Source organism: Diospyros lotus, chromosome 8 (assembly GCF_014633365.1).
Source record: "Diospyros lotus cultivar Yz01 chromosome 8, ASM1463336v1, whole genome shotgun sequence".
In the NCBI taxonomy this organism is placed as follows: domain Eukaryota; kingdom Viridiplantae; phylum Streptophyta; class Magnoliopsida; order Ericales; family Ebenaceae; genus Diospyros; species Diospyros lotus.
The window spans coordinates 12,957,238-12,979,313 of record NC_068345.1 but is presented as its reverse complement, the minus strand read 5'-3'; the positions used below and the strand labels follow the sequence as shown (position 1 = coordinate 12,979,313).

The 22,076-nt window shown below is 33.3% G+C and overlaps 1 protein-coding gene across 1 annotated transcript in view; it reads left to right on the top strand.

The window, feature by feature from the left end:
• The first annotated feature begins 2,126 nt into the window (after window positions 1-2,126).
• The window catches only part of LOC127807272 (agamous-like MADS-box protein AGL11), a 53,117-nt gene continuing 33,167 nt past the window's right edge, over window positions 2,127-22,076 (top strand). Inside the window, exons 1-4 of the mRNA XM_052344986.1 lie at window positions 2,127-2,216; window positions 3,561-3,755; window positions 20,693-20,774; window positions 21,436-21,497. Of these exons, the coding sequence (XP_052200946.1) occupies window positions 3,574-3,755; window positions 20,693-20,774; window positions 21,436-21,497 (326 nt within the window). The 5' untranslated portion in view covers window positions 2,127-2,216; window positions 3,561-3,573. The remainder of the gene's footprint in view (window positions 2,217-3,560; window positions 3,756-20,692; window positions 20,775-21,435; window positions 21,498-22,076) is intronic.

Below are 22,076 nucleotides of genomic sequence, written 5' to 3'. Positions count from 1 at the left end.
GATACCATGACTTGATTATGTTTAAACCACAAAAAAATACATTATTTACTCGATTACAAAGCAATGTTTACTTGAGTACAAAGATTATTACTCAATTAAATGTTAAGTCCAAAGACTTAGCTTATTTTAAGTCTATGTTTACTCGATTACCAAAGATATTCACTCAAGTATAAAAAGAACATTACTCGATTACAAAAATCATTTAATCGAGTACAAAAATTTTAACTGAAGATCACTTGATTACAAAGAGAAGATTCACTCGACTAAAAATATGCTCATAAATTTTAATTGAAGATCACTCAATTATAAAGAAGATTCACTCGAGTACAAACTGATTATTAGTCAATTATAAAAACACCTTACTTGATTAATTTGAAGATGACAAAAAATTGTATATTACACACTTGAGTATAAGGGTTAAGTTAATCGAGTACTTCGTATCTTTACTTGATTATTCCTACATTTGTAATCGATTATTTTTTAAAATGAATTGAGCATTACTTGATTACATAAAAGGCTTACTTGATTAATGGAAAGATTGCTTAAGCTTATAAAATCATTCACATACTTGATTCTTTGAAACTCATTACTAGATTATTTGACCAGATTACTTGACTAAAATTTTATCAAACTTTAAATTTTTTCCAATTGTTTTAGTCTTCATCATTGAACAAAATTTACTAATTTTCTTCCTCATTAAATCAAAACACCAAATTTCTCAACAGTATATAATTTATAAGATATTATAATATATACAGTCAAAGAGGAAATGGAATGAAGAGTTTTGTGAATTTCCATTGTTGCTATTTCTTTTAGTTTTTTTTTTTAATTTTAAAACAAACATAAAATCAAGGCAAAATTATTAAGAAATTCTTGAACTTTGTTGCTTGTATACATCAATTATATAATGAATTTTAATTTTTATCAAATATATACTTGAACTTTCATAAATATAACAATTGTAAAACACCATAAAACTCAAAATAAGGGAGCAATTTTCCATCTAAAAATTAATTTTTTATTTTTATAAAAATTCATCAAGGAATAAAAAAAAATGAGAAAAATCAAAAAATAAAATCTGGCAAACCATATTTTTCTTCCTATATATCTTACAACATTTCGGTTTGAGATTTTGCAACATTTTGGTCTGAATCCAGTCAGTTCAGTTCAGTTGAGACTTAATGAACCACCCCTAAAGAAAGATAAATTCTAAACAAAAAAATAGATAATAACAACTAAATCTAATCAAACCAGAATTCGACAATTTATTACTCAACAAACTTTAAGAAACAATCCACCAGCTCTAGTTGCTTTGCGAGCACGAGTTGGAATATTAATAGAATAGAAGTTCTACACATCATAGAATGACCAGTCCTTTTTCCAAGTTATAAAACTAGGCAAGTCCTGAATGTATTGTATACGAGTGATGACGGTTATTTACAGGAACAGATTCAGAAATCTATGTAGGGGAGACTGAAATAGTTTTTTGTAATTTTTTTTTTATTTGATTGGATTATTGTTAAAGATTATTTTTTATATTAAAAAATTAATTTTAATAGTACCCATGACAACGTGCATCGGCCGAATTTGACTCGGTCCCAATTTTTTTCTCTTAATTGACTATGACTTTGACCTTCTAATGGTTAAAAATAGAAAAGCTTAACCTCTAGGGTTTGAGATACATGATATTGAAGTTAAAGAACAACAATGGCCACCAAATTACTTTAAGTGCCTCTATATGGTGGAAAGCACCAAAACAATTTCCTGGTATCTTTAATTATCTGGTGCCCTCTCGTTGTCAGTGTCAGTGTCTGAGAGAGAGAGAGAGAGAGAGAGAGAGAAGAAGGGTATTTTAGTCAGTGTAAAGAGAAATATGGGCTTGCAGAATCTGGTGCAGAAATGGAGTGGAAGCTGTTTAAAATGAGCTAAAACAACAGCCTCACAAGATTTACAAAAATGGAAAAACCCATTTGCTTAAGCAGCCAGCTGGCTCTATTCCTAAAGACTTACAGGCGTGGTAGGGCTAAGAAATCTAGAGAGAGCGATACACACGCAGGAGTGAAAAATCAATACATATATATATATATATATAATATTTAAGAAACTCAATTATACAAAACACATATGTAGAATTGGGTTTAAGTTTGGCAATGGTGTTTTGTTTCGGGAAGCTTGGAGTCACCGGAATATAGCAAAATATTGCTCAGCAGCATCAGGTAACAAACACTCCCTCCCCTCCCTATGCTTGGCTTCATCATCCCTCTCTTCTTCTAAAAGCCAGTCTTTTTATGGTTGTTGCTAATTCCTTATTCCCACACCTCTGAAACATTTCTCCTTTTGTGTCTCCACAATAATAACAAAAGGTTTGCAGTTTCTTCTCTCTCTCTCTCTCTCTCCCTCTTTCTTTGTATATATATAGCTAGCTATGTTAATCAAGCTTTAAGTCTCGCAAGCTTTGTTTCTGCACGCCAGAAGCCGAAGATGAATCCTTATTTATCTTACATATTCAAAGATTTTCTTTCCACTATCTTTTTGTTAAATTTTTTCCTTCCCTCTTCCCTCAATATTAGGTTTTGCAGAAAAATCTGCTTGATCTAGATCTAATGCAGCTTCTTTTTATTTTCCTTTTGCTTCAATATGTAATCTTTTAGTAAAGCTTTCTCCTACCCTTCTGAAGGTTCTTCATTTTTCTCCAAGTTTTTTTTTTTTTGTTCCCTTTTCTGAAGTTATCTGAACGACTCTCATGCAACCACTGATTAGGTATTGTCATCTAAAATGGAGGTATTTTGCCCAATATTTTATATTGTTGTGGATCTAGTAGTTTTGATTCAGTATTCTCTCTAGACCTAATAATCTGGCTGGTTGACATCGCTTATATATATATTATATATGCAATAGTGACCACAAACACACACCAATTAATATATATAGCAGAACCAATTTACCTAACAATATATATATATATGTATGTATGTAGCAGAATATATAGAAGATATACATTCATTCCGGCTTCACATTCTACTGAATAAGTGCAGATCCAGGCTTTACTATGAATTTGTTGATGATCATAGTGTAAGTTTGCATTTCTATTGTCTTGATTTTTTTATACTAGGATGTTTTCTTCAGCTTTGTCGAGGTTTTCCTTTTCTTTTCATTTTCAAAGCTCTCTCTCTCTCTCCACATGTATATAGGTCTGTGTGAGTGTGTGCATAAAATCAGCACATTTGGAGATTAAATGGCAAGAGAAAACCCCCAATAATCTTGGGCTTGTGGGTTTTCCAGATGTCATGGGTACTTCTTTTATATATACAAAGATAAGAAGAATATTATCTGTTTGCATTGCTTTAGTTACTCTTCACTAGCTAGTAAGGGACATAAAATTTCTATTCATGATAAAACGAAAGCAGGAGATGATCCACCATTCATAGTATGTCATTGACTGACCCATAATAAGATAATGAGTTGATATATTTTGTTGTTCTTATTTGTATTATTATGTGGATAGAGGTCAAGAAATTAATAACTGCTTACATGAGGGCACGTTTTTTTGGTGGGTTTAGGTTTCCAATTAAGATGGGGAGAGGAAAGATCGAGATAAAGAGGATTGAGAACAATACCAACCGACAAGTTACATTCTGCAAGAGAAGGAATGGGCTGCTGAAGAAGGCTTATGAATTGTCAGTACTTTGCGATGCAGAGGTTGCACTCATTGTCTTCTCCAGTCGAGGCCGTGTCTACGAGTTTGCTAACAACAAGTAATATAAATTTACCGTCAATTAATTTCTTCAGTAGTTTATATATTGTTAGTGCCATACATATTCCTGGATTTTGCTTCTTAAATTAAGAATTAGCCATGTTATCTGCTATATCTTCATATAAAGATCGAAGTTCATATAAATATACAATCAGTTTTGACTGCAACTCCACTCGCTTCTTCAATGCTAATTATGTCTTTTCGGCTAATACCTTCATTTAGTTGCTGATTTAATTTGTTTCGAGCTGTTACCAACTTATTCCCGATTTGTTAGATAAACTCTCTCCATTAACCTACATCTGATAGGATAAGATATTTTTTTTTTAATTTTTTTTCTTGATAATGAAACCTGATACGATAAGATCTAAAGTTACCATTGTGTAATTTCATTGTTCTTCTATTTTTGTTCACTTTTATGTATTGATGATTGCACTTCTCTTCAGAGTGTGACTTTTTTTTCTTCATACATAGCATGAGAAAACCTTAAAGCAAAACCTATACATAAACCCCAATGTTTGCAGGCTCACTTGCGTCACAGAGGAAGAACAACAGTTTGCTAGATATGGCTAGCTAGTAGTTAGTTGAGTAGAGACCCCAGTGTAAGTGAAGATGGAAGTTCTTGTGTGCAGATACGTACCAATAGGAATTGTTTCATTCTCTTTTGGTGGTGGTGGTGGCCTTTTATATATATAACTATTACATAAAAAAAAAAAAAAAATACACAATAGAGGTTGAAGATGAAGAGACCGATCTCATTAACACTTAATTGGATCCGATATATGGCTAGCACACCTTAGTCATTGATGTTGAACCTAGATTTCATGCATGGATTAACTATATCTACATTAGGGAGACCATATGTACCATTTGCAGCAAGTGGTTCATTCGAAGATTCTTCTAAATAAAATTGGAATAGGGGACATGGAAGGGACCGCTTAGGGACCAAGGTAGGGTATAAGAAAAGAGGCAAAGTTAGGGTTTGAGAGAGAAGGGGATAGATGAGGGAGTCATGGGAGTTTTGAATAGTGAAACCACAATTGGGTTTTCCAAAGAGGTGAGAAAGAGAGGGGGAAAGCTTCAAGAGCAATGAAGCCAAAGGCTCTGTGAAAGAATGTTTGATAAAAAAAGGGGCAGTGAGACAAGGGCAATCAACGACCCATGGCCATTAAGGAGCTAATTGGTTCTATCCACAATGAAAGATTCTATTTTTCGAAAAACCCTAGAGGGAGAAACTCTTCTTCATATATAATTTATGCCTACAATCCTTTTATATTCGTCTTAAAATTAGATTTCACAACAATTTTGTAAATCTAACAATATATCTTTATACATTTGTGTTTCAGTTCTATTTATAATTGGCATAAAAAATTCATCATAATAGTTTTTGGATTGCAAAACTATGAACTTTTGCAATCCTTATAACTTCAAATTGTTGGCCACTTTCTCACTTAAATGGACCTTATTATTGATTCATAATATATATATATATATATCATCCTAAAGGGTAAACCTCTATATACATACAATTATCTAATATAATTGGATATCCTATTTTTATTGCCATCCATAGCTATTCAAAATAGGATTAGTCTTTTTTTTTGGAAAGAATATTTCATGTTTATCCTATTTTAATTATTTCTAACACAAAGGAAGAAAGGCGTATTCCTACAGAAAAATATGTACAAGCTGAGAAAAAAAGAAAGAAAAAAAAATATTAAAAATACCTATAGCTTACGTGCTAGGAAAGTTATACATGCCAGTATAGAAATACAGATGCAACCTCTGTGTGTGCATATTTTTATATATAATAATTATTGCTTTCTAGGGATAGGGAAAAATAAGGAAATTAATCTGTTCTGTAACGATCAGTTCAAAAATATCTCTTGCACCAAGTAAGCTTAGAAAACCAGTCTTTAACGGGTGTCCTCCCACTTCCAATTTGATGTCAACGACTGGTTAGAATCTGTGCCATGGGCGTCTTGACTTTCGATGCCCACCCATTTGCATTCTTAGATTGACTCTTATCATTCTCGAAAGTTACAGTAGTTTCCTCTCTTAGCATAGAGTCCTTTCTATCTTTTCTTTGTTGTGTTTCTTTTGTGAAGCTATAAGTACGTCCGCCACGCACAGTAATTGTTGCCATAAGTTTTGAAACATTCAATTCTCTCGAGTCTTCCTCTCTTTTTCCAGTTTCATGTTAAGCCATGAATGAGGCTTCACTGCAGGCAACTGGGTGCAGCTTTTTCTTGATTTTGTTCCATTCTTCTGCACACACAGAGACACTAATCTACTTCCTTCTGATGATTAGGACAGGTGCATGTTTAGAGAGAGAGAGAGAGATTCACAATTTCCAATATTTTAATGGAGCTGACACTGACTCTGAGTAACACTCTAGTGTTTCTTGATGATTCAGAGGCACCACTGCCTCATTAACTCCTCCATATCAATGCAAGAATTCCTCATAGCTCTGTCGATATATCAGTCACCTCAGCTACCACCTTCAGTTTCTTTTCACTTCTTTGTATAACCTTAAATCTGCTGCAAGACTAATCCATCTTACTGTGTTACAACCTATTGGTCTGGATCTTCAAGACAAAAAAATAAGGGAAAAATGCAGTCTCTGAGAAGTGCGAACAACAAAACTGAACAAAGAAAAGAAGAGAATAAGAGTATATATAGAACCATAATCAAATGCATAGGTGCATTAAAGTATGCAACGCATACGTATCTTCTTCGCAGATTAATTAGGATGCAAAACATCTTAATAGAACTAATTAATTTATTTAAGTTTTGAAGATGCAATTACATTTTTGTTTTTTTTTTAATGGTTAAACTAGCTCAGAAATGGCAGGCAGGAATCGTTGCAAAAGTAGGCGAGGAAGATGGACTTGTATTCAAGTGCTTATAATATATCCATTCTTCCTTTTCTTTTTTAAATAATTGTAATAGATCCTCAAATGCTTCTAGGTACTTAATTATCAAGAAAAAATATCAGAAAAAGAAAAAGTCTAACCTTTATTTCTTTTGATAAAAGTTTTATATTTACTAAATTACCTCAACTTCATTTACTTTTATTTTTTGCTTTCTCAAGAACAAGAGAAATGTGTTAAAAATTGCTTTAAGACTACCATAAGTCCACGTGACATTTCTTTTTTATTAGTTTCAGATTTTACATTTTTAGTAAAAAAAATTATCTTAGTCTTTAGAAGTTGTTAGTTTGTTAGCAGATTATAGCATGAATTGTGGCTATTAGTTAGCATTTCAATTTTTTTTTTCTGCTATATACTAGTAGAGATGTTAATCAAATTTGAAATATGAATTATCCCTTCTCCCAATCTATTCTATGTTCCTTGTATGTTTCCTTCTTTTTTCTCTTCTTTCTCCATAGAAAAAAAACCAACAAAATGGTATCAGAGCATATTTCTTGAGGGACTTGTGAGTTGAGAGAAATCAAACACAATCAAAAAAACACTATAGCCCACAACCTTAAAAAATGGAAGCTAGAAATAGTTTCTCCCATGTTGCACCACCAATTTTTTATGGTAACAACTATCAAGACTGGGTTGTCAGAATGACAGTTCATTTGGAAGCTTTGGATTTGTGGGAAGTAGTGGAGAATGCCAACATAGTTCCTGTATTACCTAACAATCCAACAGTTGCTCGTATTACTTGACAATCCAACAGTTGCTCAGAACAAGAACCATAAAAACACAAGGACTAGAAAATCAAAAGCAAAGGCTTGCTTGTACTATGCAATTTCAAGCACAATTTTCTCTAGAATCATGAACCTAGAATTTGCAAATGATATATGGGAGTATCTCAAGAAGGAATACCAAGGCAATGAGAGGACAAAGAATATGCAGGTGTCGAACCTGATTAGAGAATTTGAGATGCAAAGAATGAAAGAGACAGAATCCATCAAAAAATATTCTGACAAACTACTCAACATTGTAAATAAGGCTTAAGAACAAAGAAGATTGATGAGGACAGAATGCTCTTTGGAAGGGGCTTTTCAAGCAAAGTTAATGAAGAACAATGAGGGAAATCATCCTACTTATCCTTATTGTAAAAAGACAAATTATCCAAAGAATAAGTGTTGGTGGAGACCAAATATCAAATACAGTAAATGTGGTCAATTGGGTCATGTGGAGAGGGTATGCAAAAATCAACAATAAAATAAAGCCAAAGCAACAATAAATAGTCAATTGGAGGAAGATGAGTTATTTTAACTCTACTAAAAAATTATATTCATGCCTATGCCCTATAACCATACCTATGCATCATAACCATAAACCATAAAATGCCCATATGTCTATATCTAAGACATGTCAAAATTAAAAGTTTGCATTTGCAGCCTAAAGCAAGGAGGAGTGTTAAAGATTGCTTCAGGACTGCCATAAGTCCACATGACATTTCTTTTTTATTAGTTTTATATTTTATGTTTCTAGCAAATAAAGTTGTCCTAGTTTTTAGGAGTTGTTAGTCTGTTAGCGGATCATAGCATAATTTGTGACTATTAGTTAGCATTTTAGTTTTCTTTTTCTGCTATATACTAGTAGAGATGTTAATCAAAATTGAAATATGAATTATCATTTCTCCCAATCTATTCTCTGTTCCTTGTACATTTCCTTCTTTTTTCTTTTTTCTCCATTAAAAAAAAAAAACCAACAAAAGGATTAGGAGATCAAAATTCGTGCCCCCAATGGTTGTTGATCACTGATCAGTGTGTTATTCATGCAAGTTGTAGAGGATTTTTTTTTTCTACTCAAATTCAATACATAAACTGTTCAATGAAGCATCAAATCACTAAGACAATAGCTCAGGCCATTGTATATAGTTTAATCTTTGGCAAGAGAAAATGTTGTGAAAGAATGCCTCTGTAGCTGATAAGCTGCTGAAACATGTTCAAATAGATAACGTTCAAAGCTATCTCTTAGCTGGTTTGTTAGAAAAAATTTAGCAAACAAGGATTAATTTAAAATTCTTAAAGTTTAGGCTATGTTTTGAATTATTTGATTAGTCTTAGTTGCAGTCCTTTTTTTTTTGTGTGATAAGTTATCTCTTATAGTTGAGGAAGTATTTGAATAGATTGTTAGATAAGGATGATTTGTGTATTTAAACAATCCATTGAACTCAATAAGTGTGGTGTTCTTCTTTCATTCTATACTTTCAAGTTTTAGTTGAAATTTCTTTACCTCTATTTGTTTTGCTATCTATTCCTAAGCTCAATCCATCACGAAACCAACAGAAAAACATGTTACAGCAATACATAAACTAAGCTAGGAACAAGGGTGGGCTTATACAACAGACAAAAGACATGGCCCAAAACAAAGGCCTACACAAGGGGACAACCAAAAATAACCTAACCCTAAACACAAAATTGTCGACATCTTCAACCCATAAAAATTCCTAACTGTTGAACAGAGCGTTAGCAAGATGACACTGAAATAACTCTTCAAGTAAGATGTTGAAACTCATTAGAGAATCTAGTGGCAAGGTATCTCTAGATAAGTGATGCTAAACTTATTTATGATACCCAATCCACTTCATTTTTTGTTTTCTTTTGATGGTGGAGGTGGGGTAGCTTTTGTCATGTACATTTATCTAGAAAAAAAAAATATTTTTGAGAAGGAAAAATGAGCCAAGAACTTAGGCAACAAGACTCGAGAGAGCATAACAACTTATAAGTTGGAGTACCATTAATATATATTAAGCATTACTTGAGTATGTTGTAGAATAAGGCAAGGGTGGACAATAAACGTACTAGGCTTGAGGCATGACTAATGTCACCGAACATAAGAATAATTTTTACCTCTCAAAACAATGCAAAGGCTAAGGTGGCTATCCTTCAAGATATAACAAGTTTTTTTAAAACTCATGTGCACTCACGATTTTGGAGACGAAAGGAGCAACAAGAAACAATAGACGAACCCAACAGAATAGTGGCAGTATAATGATTGGAATGGCTAATCGATTTTTGCATGTCACAAGTGCATTTATAGACAAGCAATGCTAGTGTTGAGAGGAAATCAACATGTGGGAGAGACTGATTCAAACAAATAGAAGATAAAGGGAAGGGAAGGATACAATAAGAACTAGTAAGCTGAAAACCTGTTATTTCTTTAAGGATAAAAACCAATTCAAACCTCATCCTCTCAAGGTCAGACCAAATTAAGATAAATTTTATGGAGGAAAAACAAAAGTCAACAAAAGGTTGCAAGGCAAAGGTGGGGATAATACTTCCTGACTCTTAACTCAAATCAAAACCTATATATTTATATATATATATATATATGTATATGCATGTATGTATATATATGTATTATATGCATTATTTTTATATTATCTTTTTAGGTTATTATTTATGTTTCAACTCATGAATAAGTTATTAAGTTTGTAAAGGATCAAAATATATTAAAAATTAGTTTTGTTTTAAATTTTAATTTTATAATATTATTTTTCATATTTAAATTATAATTATAGACATCTTAATTAGATATTGTAAGTCATTCTTATATTAATATTATTTTAATTTCAATCACATGTTCAGATGAGGTTCAGGATGGGTTCAGAATGGATGTAAGGCTGATTTGATGAGATCCCTGAACCTCGAGGATGGGGTGAGGTTTGGTTTGGTTTTCCTTGATTGAGAATTTGATAATGAGTTTGAGTGTTCAAGTTTAGGGTATAGGATGACACTCCTCACCCTTGCCTTCTCCCTATTTCCATTCCAATGAAATAAGATAGCTATTAGGTAGTGGTTTTTCAAACTAAAGATCTTTAGGGTTACAACCTAGAAGATCCAACAAAAAGAAGCAATGGGAATAAGAAAAGGACAAAGGCGATCTAAACAGGTAGGGTGAGGTCTAGAGCAAGGTAAGAAATAGAGTAAGGGTAAGAGTTGTAGTGGGAAATGGAGAAAGGAAAGACAAGATTGGGGATGAAATAAAGAGAAACAACATCTTAAATACGATAAAGTATGGAAACTAGGGATGATATCTTAGGGATATAGGTGAATTATTAGATAGAAAGGGGAATTAAGGTGAATGGACAAGGGAATGAATCATGCGAAATGAGGCTTCGGGCTATGAAACAATGAAAACTGTATGAACTATAATCTCAAAAGTAATATAAAGGCAAAGGTAAGGGATGAATGACGAGTTCTCAAGAGATGTATATGGATCAAACAAAAGGAAATGTCAGAATAGGTAGTATAGAGGTGGAGACATGGACAAGTAATGGAAATCAAGGAAGGATGGGGCCATGGCGTTGGTGGGTGAAATAGTTTAGTTGCAAGATTACCCTAGAAATAAAAAGAAAATGTTATATTCAGATATTTAATTGAGCTCTGGTTTATATAAACCAAGATTAAATTGATAACACTACTAGAGAATTCAAGATTAAATGAACTTTTGAGGTGGGGTGATAAGAAACTAAATTATTTAGTTTGGAAACAGAGCAACTATTAACCCTTATGTTGATAATTTCATAAGTTCAATTGAAGAATACCCCAAATAAACTCTCATGGTCTTTTAATTCTGACTAGATTTTTATTATGCTTTCATGTTGGTAAGCAACTAGATCTTTTATCTTCCACGCCTCAAGATCTTGCTAGCTATTGTGCAGCCAAGATATGGTGTAGGTTAACCACTTCTAGAGTAGAATTATTTGTTTGATTGGCTATTCACGGTAGATTAAATACAAGGGTTTGCCTCTAAATTTTGGGTATGCTAGCCAATTAAGATGTCAGTTCATTATGTTTAATAGGTCCTGAATCTATATATTAAACCTCTATTTATCTAGTGAGAAGTAGCTTGGAAGTTGTACAGAGAAATCCTAGAGTGGTGGGGTATTAAATGGGTTTATCTTAAATCTTTGGAAGATCTTTTTGATCACTGGAGAAATACTAGAGTGGTTCCACTATTGGTTGCTTGCTTGAATCCCCTAGTGCCAATTATGATGGGCGCATCTCCCTTCTTGGAGTTCTATGAGTTATTTGAATTTGTGTTCAAATTCTACCATTGATTTGCTCCTATCAATGATGAAAACATCTTGATCCATTTGAGGTAATTGTGGGATGGCTGTTTTTTTGTAGTATGATGTATTCAATAGCTTTTGGTGGATGTGGATGATTGTTGTATGGGATATATTTAAAGAGAATAAAATTTTCACCAGTTACCAAAAAAAAAAAAAAAAGAAGATAAACTTATTAACGACACTTTAGAAATTACAAGCATATTTACTAAATAAAATATTATTGTTTGGGGCAAGAAAGATTTTTCAATATATATATATATATATATAACTCAAATTTTCCATATAAAACTTAGCAAAGAAAACTTTAGCAGAAGAGAAAGAAAGGTTTCCATACAAAAAGTTTGGTAAGGATAACTGTTTAGATGAATTCAAAATTTTGCCTATATAAACCAAAGAAGTTCTCTTTTTCTTTATTTTCTTCTTTTTGGCTTGAAATGAAGGACATAACCCCAAGACAAAACAGCTACCCGAGAGGACATGCACCAAAAAATCTGGGCAAGGACTCTTAACAGTGAAATACATAATTTATAGCCATGCAAGAAGCCCACCTGCAAGCTGAGCAACATAATAGCTAGGAAAACCATAACAAAACTCTCAAGTATGGAAGAAAAAATGACAAAAACAAAAAACCCTAAGTAAGAAAGCCAAAAGAAAACATAATAGAATCATAAGACGAAAAGAGAAAGCCCAAACCTCTTAACAATACTCTAACTTAATCAAATTGAATATTCCTTGTATCTATGGGGTGGTTTGATTTGGTATAGATCCTTTGGATCTTGCTAGAGTGACAAACATGCTTAAAGTCTCCTTATAGGTGACATATTTGAACTTTTCACTTCATCTGTTTGCCCTTTCACACTTGCTTTTCGAAAATAACTTATATCCTTTTCATGCTTCTGCTTTTCTATTTTCCAAAACAACTATCCCTCTTCTAAACCTTTAATCTTCATATAGCAAGGTGATCTTTAAGGTAAGATTGATGAAATGCTTAAAAAATGAAGAGATTGACTATGTTTCATTTGCTTGGGTTTGAAGAATTGAATCTAGAGAATGAAGGCCTACCTCTAATTAACTAATTTCCTCCTTTGTTTAGATAGGCAGCTCCAACATGGTAGTATTAGAAAAACCCCTACATAGGCCATCTTTAACATTTTGATGTTCCATCACTACTTGATTTCCTTCAAAGTTCCTTCCTTTTCTATTGCTTCATAGTCTTCCTAATTGACCATGAATTCTCTACAATCTTTAGACTAAGGTGACATCCTAAGGCTTTTCCTCTTTGTTTATATGACTCCCATTTGCCATAAACATTGTGTAACTCGAGAGATGTTTTCTTTCGAAATTAATTGGATTTCAATTGATGGATGAATGGACTGGTAGAAATTTGCTTTCTCAAAATTGCCACTCTTTTCAATCACTTCCATCAAAGCAAAAGGGTTCTGAACTTTGGTGAGCATTTCATTTCATCATTAACTTTTGAAATCCCTAATAGCCAACCTCTACATTTGTTTTCCATTACCTTAATCTGTTTTAACTTGTGTGAAACTCATTATGCTTGCCTCAGTCATCAAATAATCCTCTTTTAAATCATTGTTTTCTTCGACTTTGGTTATATATATATATATATATATTCTATTAGTAGCAATTCCTAGCTTTCTTTCTTCTCGATCATAGTTGCTTCTGTTTTCTTAATCACATGGGTTTGTTTGGCGACCTAGGGCATGCATAGATTTTTTATGTAACTACGTACCCCTTAAGGATTGATCTGGACTTAAAAGCTTACCTTGTTTCTCCCTGCATTCAATAGAAAGTATGGGTGATCCAAGCACACTTATAGCAATAATCCCTTAATGGGTCATAAGAAACACCAAGTTCTAGTAATTTTGAGTTAATATTTCACCACCCATTCCTGCTTTGGGTGGTAATCTTGGAATATGATTGTTAATCAAGCTCTTTTATAGAGCAACAAACCATATCACAAGTAAGAAATGACCAAAATTATTTGATAAAGGATGCAGGACAATTGCTAAGTCAAATGATTATCCTCTCTAAACCAACTCATTAGGGATTTACTTATAGTAATGGAAACATAGAAAAATAAACCCATATAAATCCCTAGTGAGACTTACTCTCATAATCAACAAAATAACATAAATTGTCACTAACAGAATACAAGATTTTGAACATAGTGCATCAAGAATCAATATCAATTAACCTATGAACATTCATAAATATGACTAATTGACCAACAAATAACTATCATTAATTAGGCTATATCCAAATCAACAATAACAACCTTGATAAGAGAGTTCATAACAATCCAATAGTAGTTAAATTCAAGAGAAACTATAAACTAAGCCTTAGGCTTGGGCACCACAACAAAGCATGTACATTCCATCTAAATTGAAATTAACTAGCCTCCTACTAGCATGCTGACAATCATCCAAAATAGAAATACTTACAACAAAAAACAAGTGTGTCAATAAACATATATTAAAACAAATAAATAACTCAACGGAAACACCAAGACCCCTATCAAACATGAGGTTACCCTTCTACTATCTCCTTACCTTTATCGCGCAAAACACTTGCATCTAAATTCAATAAACAAATCATGAGTGACACATGCTCAATAAGATGACCTATAAAAATATTTGTGCATGTCTGTGTAATGCGATACATGGCTTTGAAAAACATAACAATTTCATGACTAATTGAGATGTTACACAACTCAACCCAAGTGCTCGCCTCAACATTGTAGACCCTAGGCCAACTTAGCACACTAACACCAAGCTTGAGTATGTTAATATTGAGTGGGGGAAAACTATGAGACTTCTTACCTGAAACTAGATTAATTACTGTCCATGGACTCCATAACAACACTACAAGGCACTGGCATTGTAGTTTCTAGATGCACACGAACGAACATGTTTGCTAACTCATTCTACATGCACTTGCCCACTTGGGTAAAGCAATAGTGTTCCGTACCTTATCTTGTCTTTAGGTCTTCTCATTTCCTTGAATCATTTGTTTAAAGAACATGAACTCCATGTAAGGTACCCTCTAATCTATCCATGAATTGATCCATTCGCTTAAGATTATCATCCATTCAAAGTCACTTAATTACTTAAAGTTACACCTCTTCTAAGTCATCTACTTAGACTTGTTATCATCTTTAAGTCACTATTATTCATCAACAACCTTTGGAACATACCTTTACTTGATAAGGTAATTAATTATTACAAAAGTCAAGGTCTCACCCTTCTTGACGACAACTTGCTACGTCAGTGGCTTATTTCCTTTCTTAATTTGCACCATTATGACCATAAAAACAATATTAATCAAGAATAAAGCTTCAAATATCAATTTAACCATTTTCGAACATTCCATCACAGCATTGTACACAAGTTACCCAATTATAATAGGATGTGTTGCTCAACTAGTTTATAACTATTGAAAAGACTTCTATCCTTGTTTGGTTGGTCCAAAATTAATCCACTAAAACATATCATCTTGAAGGACATTAACCGTTGAAATTATTTTCAGAAAATGTTCCTGTTTTGCACGTGTCTGACCTTTTCACAATGAAAACAAACACCTTTAACAATAAAAAAAATGAAAGCATGCATTTCTTTTTCTTTGATTTGTTCTTCATGAATTACTTGGCTTCCATTTTCTATGCCTTTGTGTGATTTAGGAAGATTGACCTTCCTCCACAATTTAAACGTTGGAAGCATCATGCTTCTTGTGTTCATCTTGTATACAATAGTCTTCCACATTACAGAAGTGGTTAGCTAACTCTTCAAGGAACAATTGATCCTTTTTGTGTTTGAGGTTTCTCTTGAAATCTTTCCATGATGGAGGTATTTTTATCAATAATAAATGGTACTATAATACTTTCATCCATATGTATGTTATGGTACTTATAACAATCTATGCATTGTTGATAATTATGCTTTTGTTGCTAACTCATCCATGACTTTAGGAGGTTGTTATTTTTTTCTTATGTTGCAGATTTTTTAGGAGTTTGTTATGTGCTTATCAAGTCAAGTTTAGTTGTATAAATTTAGCTTTCTATTGAAAGACTATATTTGATTATGGGAGAATTTGTAGCAGGTTTTCAGGATTAGCGGCTGATTTAGTTACAAATCTCTTGTATTTAAGCTTCAATAGATTTAATAAAAACTGTGTGAGTGATTTCAGCTTCTCATCAGTTATAACATTGGTATCAGAGCCTGTCATATCTTGAGGGACCTTGTGAGTGTAAAAATGCAATCTGAGACATCCTTTATAGCTGCAACACCTCTTGTGTTCGATGGAGACAACTATCAAATGTGGGTAGTGAGGATGGAAGTCTAGTTGGAACCCAATGATCTTTGGGAAATAATGGAAGATGACTACGAAGTTTCACCTTTACCAAAGAATCCAACAATGGCACAGATCATAAATCACAAAGAGAATAAGCAAAAGAAATCCAAGGGAAAAGCCTGCCTTTTTATAGCAGTTTCATCAACTATCTTTACTAGGATTATGACTCTTAAGTCAGCAAAGGCAATTTGGGATTTTCTCAAGAAAGAGTATGAGGTAAATGAGAAGATCAAAGGGATGCAAATGCTGAACCTAATCAGAGAGTTTGAGATGCAAAGAATGAAAGACTCAGAAACTATGAAAGAGTATTCTGATAAGCTTCTTTGCATAGAAAATAAGGTAAGAGTACTTGGTGGTGAGTTTCTTGACTCTAGAATAGTTCAAAAGATTCTGGTTACTCTTCTAGAATGTTTTGAATCAACAATTTCTACTTTGGAGAACTCAAAGGATTTGTCCAGCATCTCTTTGGCATAATTGTTGAATGCTCTTCAGGCACAAGAGCAGAGAAGACTTATGAGGCAAGAAGGAGCTGTTGAAGGGGCTTTACAGGCCAAATTGCAAATCAATGGTAAGAAGAGGCAGAGGAAGAAAGGAAGTGTTGATCAACCTTGCAATTCAATCACACCTGGGGAGCAGATAAATCAAATTATCCTCCATGGTAGCATTGTGGGAGAAAAAGGTCATTCTCCTTTTAAGTGTTGGAGGAGACTTGATGTGAAGTGCCACAAGAGCCAGCAATTAGGTCATATTGCTAAGATTTGCAAAAACAAAACTCAACAGTAGTAGACAGGTGCACAAGTAGCAGATCAACAAAAGAAAGAGTAGGAACAATTGTTTATATAGCTACCTATTTTTCCACTATCAGTTCTGGAGAAAGTTGGTTGATGGACAGTGGTTGTACTAATCACATAACAAATGATGAGGAGCTGTTTCGGGAACTAAGCAAGTCAACTACCACTAAAGTTAGAATAGGAAATAGAGAGTGTATTGAAGTCAAAGGAAAAGGAAAAGTTTCCATTGAAACCTATTCAGATACCAAGCTTATACTTGATGTTTATTATGTTCCTGACATTAATCAAAATCTTTTAAGTGTTGCACAACTGCTTGAAAAAGGATACAAAGTCCTATTTGAAAATAGGATGTGTTTGATTAAGAATGCAGAGGGAAATGAACTGTTTCGAGTAAAGATGAAGAACAAAAAATTCTCTTTGGATCTTATGAAAGAGGAACATGAAGCCTACAATATTTCAAAACAGAAAACTGAGTTATGGCACAAGAGGTTGGGACATTTTAATCAAGAAGCACTATTGCTGATGAGGACAAAAGAAATGGTGCAGGGATTGCCACCTATGGTTAAGCATTTACCAAGTTGTAGAGCTTGCCAATTTGGGTAGCAAACAAGGTTGTCATTTCCACAACAAGCTTGGAGGGCAACAAAAAAATTGTAGCTCATTGACACTGATTTGAGTGGACCAAAGATAGAACCATCACTAAAAGGGAGTAGATATTATATAGCTTTCATTGATGATTTTATAAGGATGAGCTGGATTTATTTTCTCAGGTTTAAATCTAAAGTTGCAGGTATTTTTTTGAGATTTAAGGCTTGGATTGAGAATCAGAGTGGATGCAAGATCAAAGCCATTCGATTTGACAATGGGACAAAGTACATCTCAAACTAGTTTACTCAATTTTGTGAAGAGGCTGGTATAGAGCATCAATTCATTACTCCTTACTTTCCACAACAGAATGGATTAAGTGAAAGGAAAAATAGAACTATTGGTGAAATGGTGAGGTGCCTCCTTCATGAGAAGGATCTTCCTAAAATTTTTTGGGTAGAGGTAGCTAGCACTGCTATATTTCTTCTCAACAGATTGCCTACAAAGGCAGTAGAAGGAAAAACACCATATGAGGCTTGGTTTGGCAATAAACCTCAAGTTATGAATCTTAAGGTGTTTGGTTGTCTTTGTTTTACTTATATTCCACAAGCAAAGAGGGATAAACTAGACAAGAAGGCAGAACTTGGTATTTTCATCGGCTACAGCTCATAATCAAAGGCATATAGAGTCTTTCAACTTGAGACTGGAAAGATTCTAATCAGCAGGGATGTTCATTTTATTGAGGATGAGAAATGGTGTTGGAAAAAAAAGATGCAAAGCAAACTATTCTACCTGAGCTAATTCCAGATGAAATTGTGGATGATCCACTAGTTAGAGGAGCTAGATTGCTTGCTGATATTTACCAAAGATGTAGTGTTGCAATACTAGTACCAACAACTTTCAGTGAAGCAAAAAATAACCCCAAATGGAAGGCTGCAATGAAGGATGAGATGTTAATAATAGAGAAAAATCAAACATGGGAGCTAGTAAACATACCTCAAAATAGAAATGTTATTGGTGTGAAGTGGGTTTTTAGAACCAAGTTGAAAGCAAATGGCTCCATCAATAAACATAAGGCCAGGTTAGTAGTTAAAGGCTTTGCACAAGTACCAAGAGTTGAATTTTAGAAACTTTTTCTCCTGTTGCAAGGCTAGACACCAATAGATTACTTTTGGCCATGACAGCTTAGAAACAATGGAAGGTATGCCAATTAGATGTCAAATCTTCCTTCCTAAATGACTACCTACAAGAGGAGATTTTCGTTGAATAACCAAAAGGCTTTGCAAAGAAGGGGCAAGAGGATAAAGTATGTCTACTAAAAAGGGCATTGTATGGTTTAAAATAGGCCCTTAGGGCTTGGTACAACAGAATTGATGACTATCTCAAAGAGCTTGGGTTTGCTAAAAGTCTAAGTGAATCCACATTATATGCTAAGAGTTTGAATGCTGGCATCTTGATTGTGTTCGTATATGTTGATGATCTTTTAGTAACAGGAAGCAATGTCAAGCTTGTTGAAGAGTTCAAAGAAGATATGGGGAAGGTTTTTGAGATGATAGACCTTGGAATGATGACCTACTTCCTTGGAATGGAGGTTAAACAAGATCAGCAAGGAATCTTTGTGTGCCAACACAAATATGCTAAGGAGATCGAAGTTTAAGTTGGAAGATTGCAAACCCATGGCCACTCCTATGAATCAAAATGAAAAGTTATGCAAAGAATATGGAGCTGAGAAAGCTGATGAACATTGCTATAGAAGTCTGATAGGTTGCCTAATGTACTTGTCTATAACACGTCCTGATATTCTTCAGGCGGTTAATGTTTTATCCAGGTTCCTACATTGTGCAAAAAAGTCTCATCTCAAGGCTGCTAAGCATGTGCTAAGGTATGTCAAATGAACTCTAGATTATGGAATTCAATACAGTCAAAATCAAGAGCTCAAGCTGCTAGGGTATATTGATTCAGATTGGGGAGGATCTGTGGATGACATGAAGAGTACTTTTGGGTACTGTTTCACACTCGGTTCAAGGATTTTCTCATGGTGCTCAAAGAAGCAAGATATAGTTGTACAGTCTACTGCTGAAGTTGAGTTCATAACAGTTACAACAGTAGTGAATCAAGCTTTGTGACTAAGAAAGCTTCTAGTGGATTTACAATTGAAACAAAAGGAGAGGATATAGATTAATGTTGACAATCAAGCAGCCATATCTATCTCAAACAACCTAGTGTTTCATGGAAAGACAAAACATTTCAATATTAAACTTTATTTCATTCGAGAAGTGTAGAAGTTAGAAGAAGTTATTCTGCTATATTGTAGAACCAATGATCAGTTAGCTGATATCTTCATTAAAGCTTTGCCTAAGGACAAATTTGAAACTCTACGGACTAGACTTGGTGTGTGCAACCACCAAAGCAAGGAGGAGTGTTGATAATTATGCTTTAGTTGTTGACTCATCCATGAGTTTAGGAGGTTGTTATTTTTTTCTTCTATTGCAGATTTTTTAGGAGTTTGTTATGTGCTTATCAAGTCAAGTTTAGTTGCATAAATTTAGCTTTATGTTGAAAGAAGCTGATTATGGGAGAATTTGTAGTAGGTTTTTAAGATTAGCAGCCGATTTAGTTACAAATATCTTGTATTTAAGCTTCGGTGGATTTAATAAAAACTGTGAGTAATTTCAGCTTCTCATTAGTTACAACATGCATTCTGGCTTAAGGTAATCGAGTCATGACAAAAATATCATCTTCTATATGAATAGCTATTAAATTGGCCAACAACAAATTTCTTGCTAGTAATTATGAAATTAGCAAAATTATGCAATCATATTTCCTCTTGTAATTATAATTGCTACATTTTTATGAAGAGTTACAACTTTTAGAATAGTCATCATGAAGAATTGTGACTTTTAAAATAGTAAGCATAAAGAATTGTAACTGTTTAAGTAATAAATTGAGTATTTAGTATTAATTAATCATCATTGTATCATTTTATCAATTAATAGAGGCACCAAGTGTCAAAAACTTTAATTAATTTTGAAAATGTTCTAGCAATAGATGTTTTTGTTTATTAGATGTATGTCATGTAAATATACACACACTCACATGATTAACTTGTTATGTTTATTTTGATTGATCGAAAAATTTTATTCTCCCTCTGATATAGCATAAAATCAACAATAGAGAGATACAAGAAGGCAACTGCAGATACTTCCACTACATGCCCCACGCCAGAGATCAATGCCCAAGTAAGCTTGCTGTCGTTAAATTGTCTAAATTAGCATTAGAAAAAGAGAAAGGATTTCATGCTTGGTTGTTTATGAGGATTCAAGGGGACAAAAAACTGTTATGGATTATTCAATTTTCACATAGTCTTCAAGTTCTATTTAAATAATACTCTATATCAATCAGATTGAGGTTTCTAAACACAATAGCTTCTAAGACTTATCAGTTATAGTAGTTTTTTTTTCTTTTGCCCTATTTGGCATGTGATGCAGAGCCTTTGTAGAAATGATAAAGTTTTCACATTTGTGATTTGAAAGTCATGGACTCAAATTGTAAGTTCACTTCTTTGGAAAAGAAAACACATACAAAAATAACTCTCCTTTAACTATTCTGAAAGAGAAGTTCTCGTGTGCCCAAAATACCTTGTCTTGTTTGGGGTGTGCAACTCAAGCCATATCCATAGAAGGATAATTTCTTTCTTTATTCATTTACTTTTTTTTAAGAACGATCGAAAATTTAAGTAACTTAGCAACCAATTAGTAGAGATGTCATGAGTGTATTGTTGGAACAACTGGAAGAATATAACTCACTGTCGCATCACAAGGCATGCCTTGTAAATAGACTTTGTCAATTTATTACTTGTTATCTAATGCACTACTTGTAACCAATTACTATTGTATGTAGTTTTACCAGCAGGAATCAGCAAAGCTGCACCAACAGATTCAGATGCTTCAGAACACTAACAGGTGATTTTTATACATGCATATTGCCAATAGTTGCTAATAAATACATTGACCACAATAGCCTAGCCAGCTACATTATCGAAAAAATAATGTTCTTGGAACTATAACCCAAGAAATCCAGCATAAAGATAAGAAAAAAAAAAGAAAAAGAAAGAAGAAGAAGCAATATTTACATCTAAACTTGTACTCAAAGATCTACTAACGTCTAAATTTTTCCAACCCTTTTCTAGAACCTTGGGGCTAAAATCTAGCTAAAATCTAGAAAATGTTTATGTAACTTTTTTTTTCTTTCTTTTTTTATCCATGTTGCTAACACGTGTGCTTCTTGGTTGGAGGAGCTGTTAGATAAGTATATTTTTCACTTCCTATTCTTATTAATGTCATGACCTAAAATTGAACTATGACCGGCGCTATCCCTTAATAAGACGATGGATAACAAATTTCAATTCATACAGTTTAGTACCATATTAGTCTTAATACAATCTATTCATTAAGTCACTCATATAATACCGACAATGAAAATTGAATGTTATAGATTAATCAAATTGTGCATGTCACATTAACAATTTCAATATCATTAAC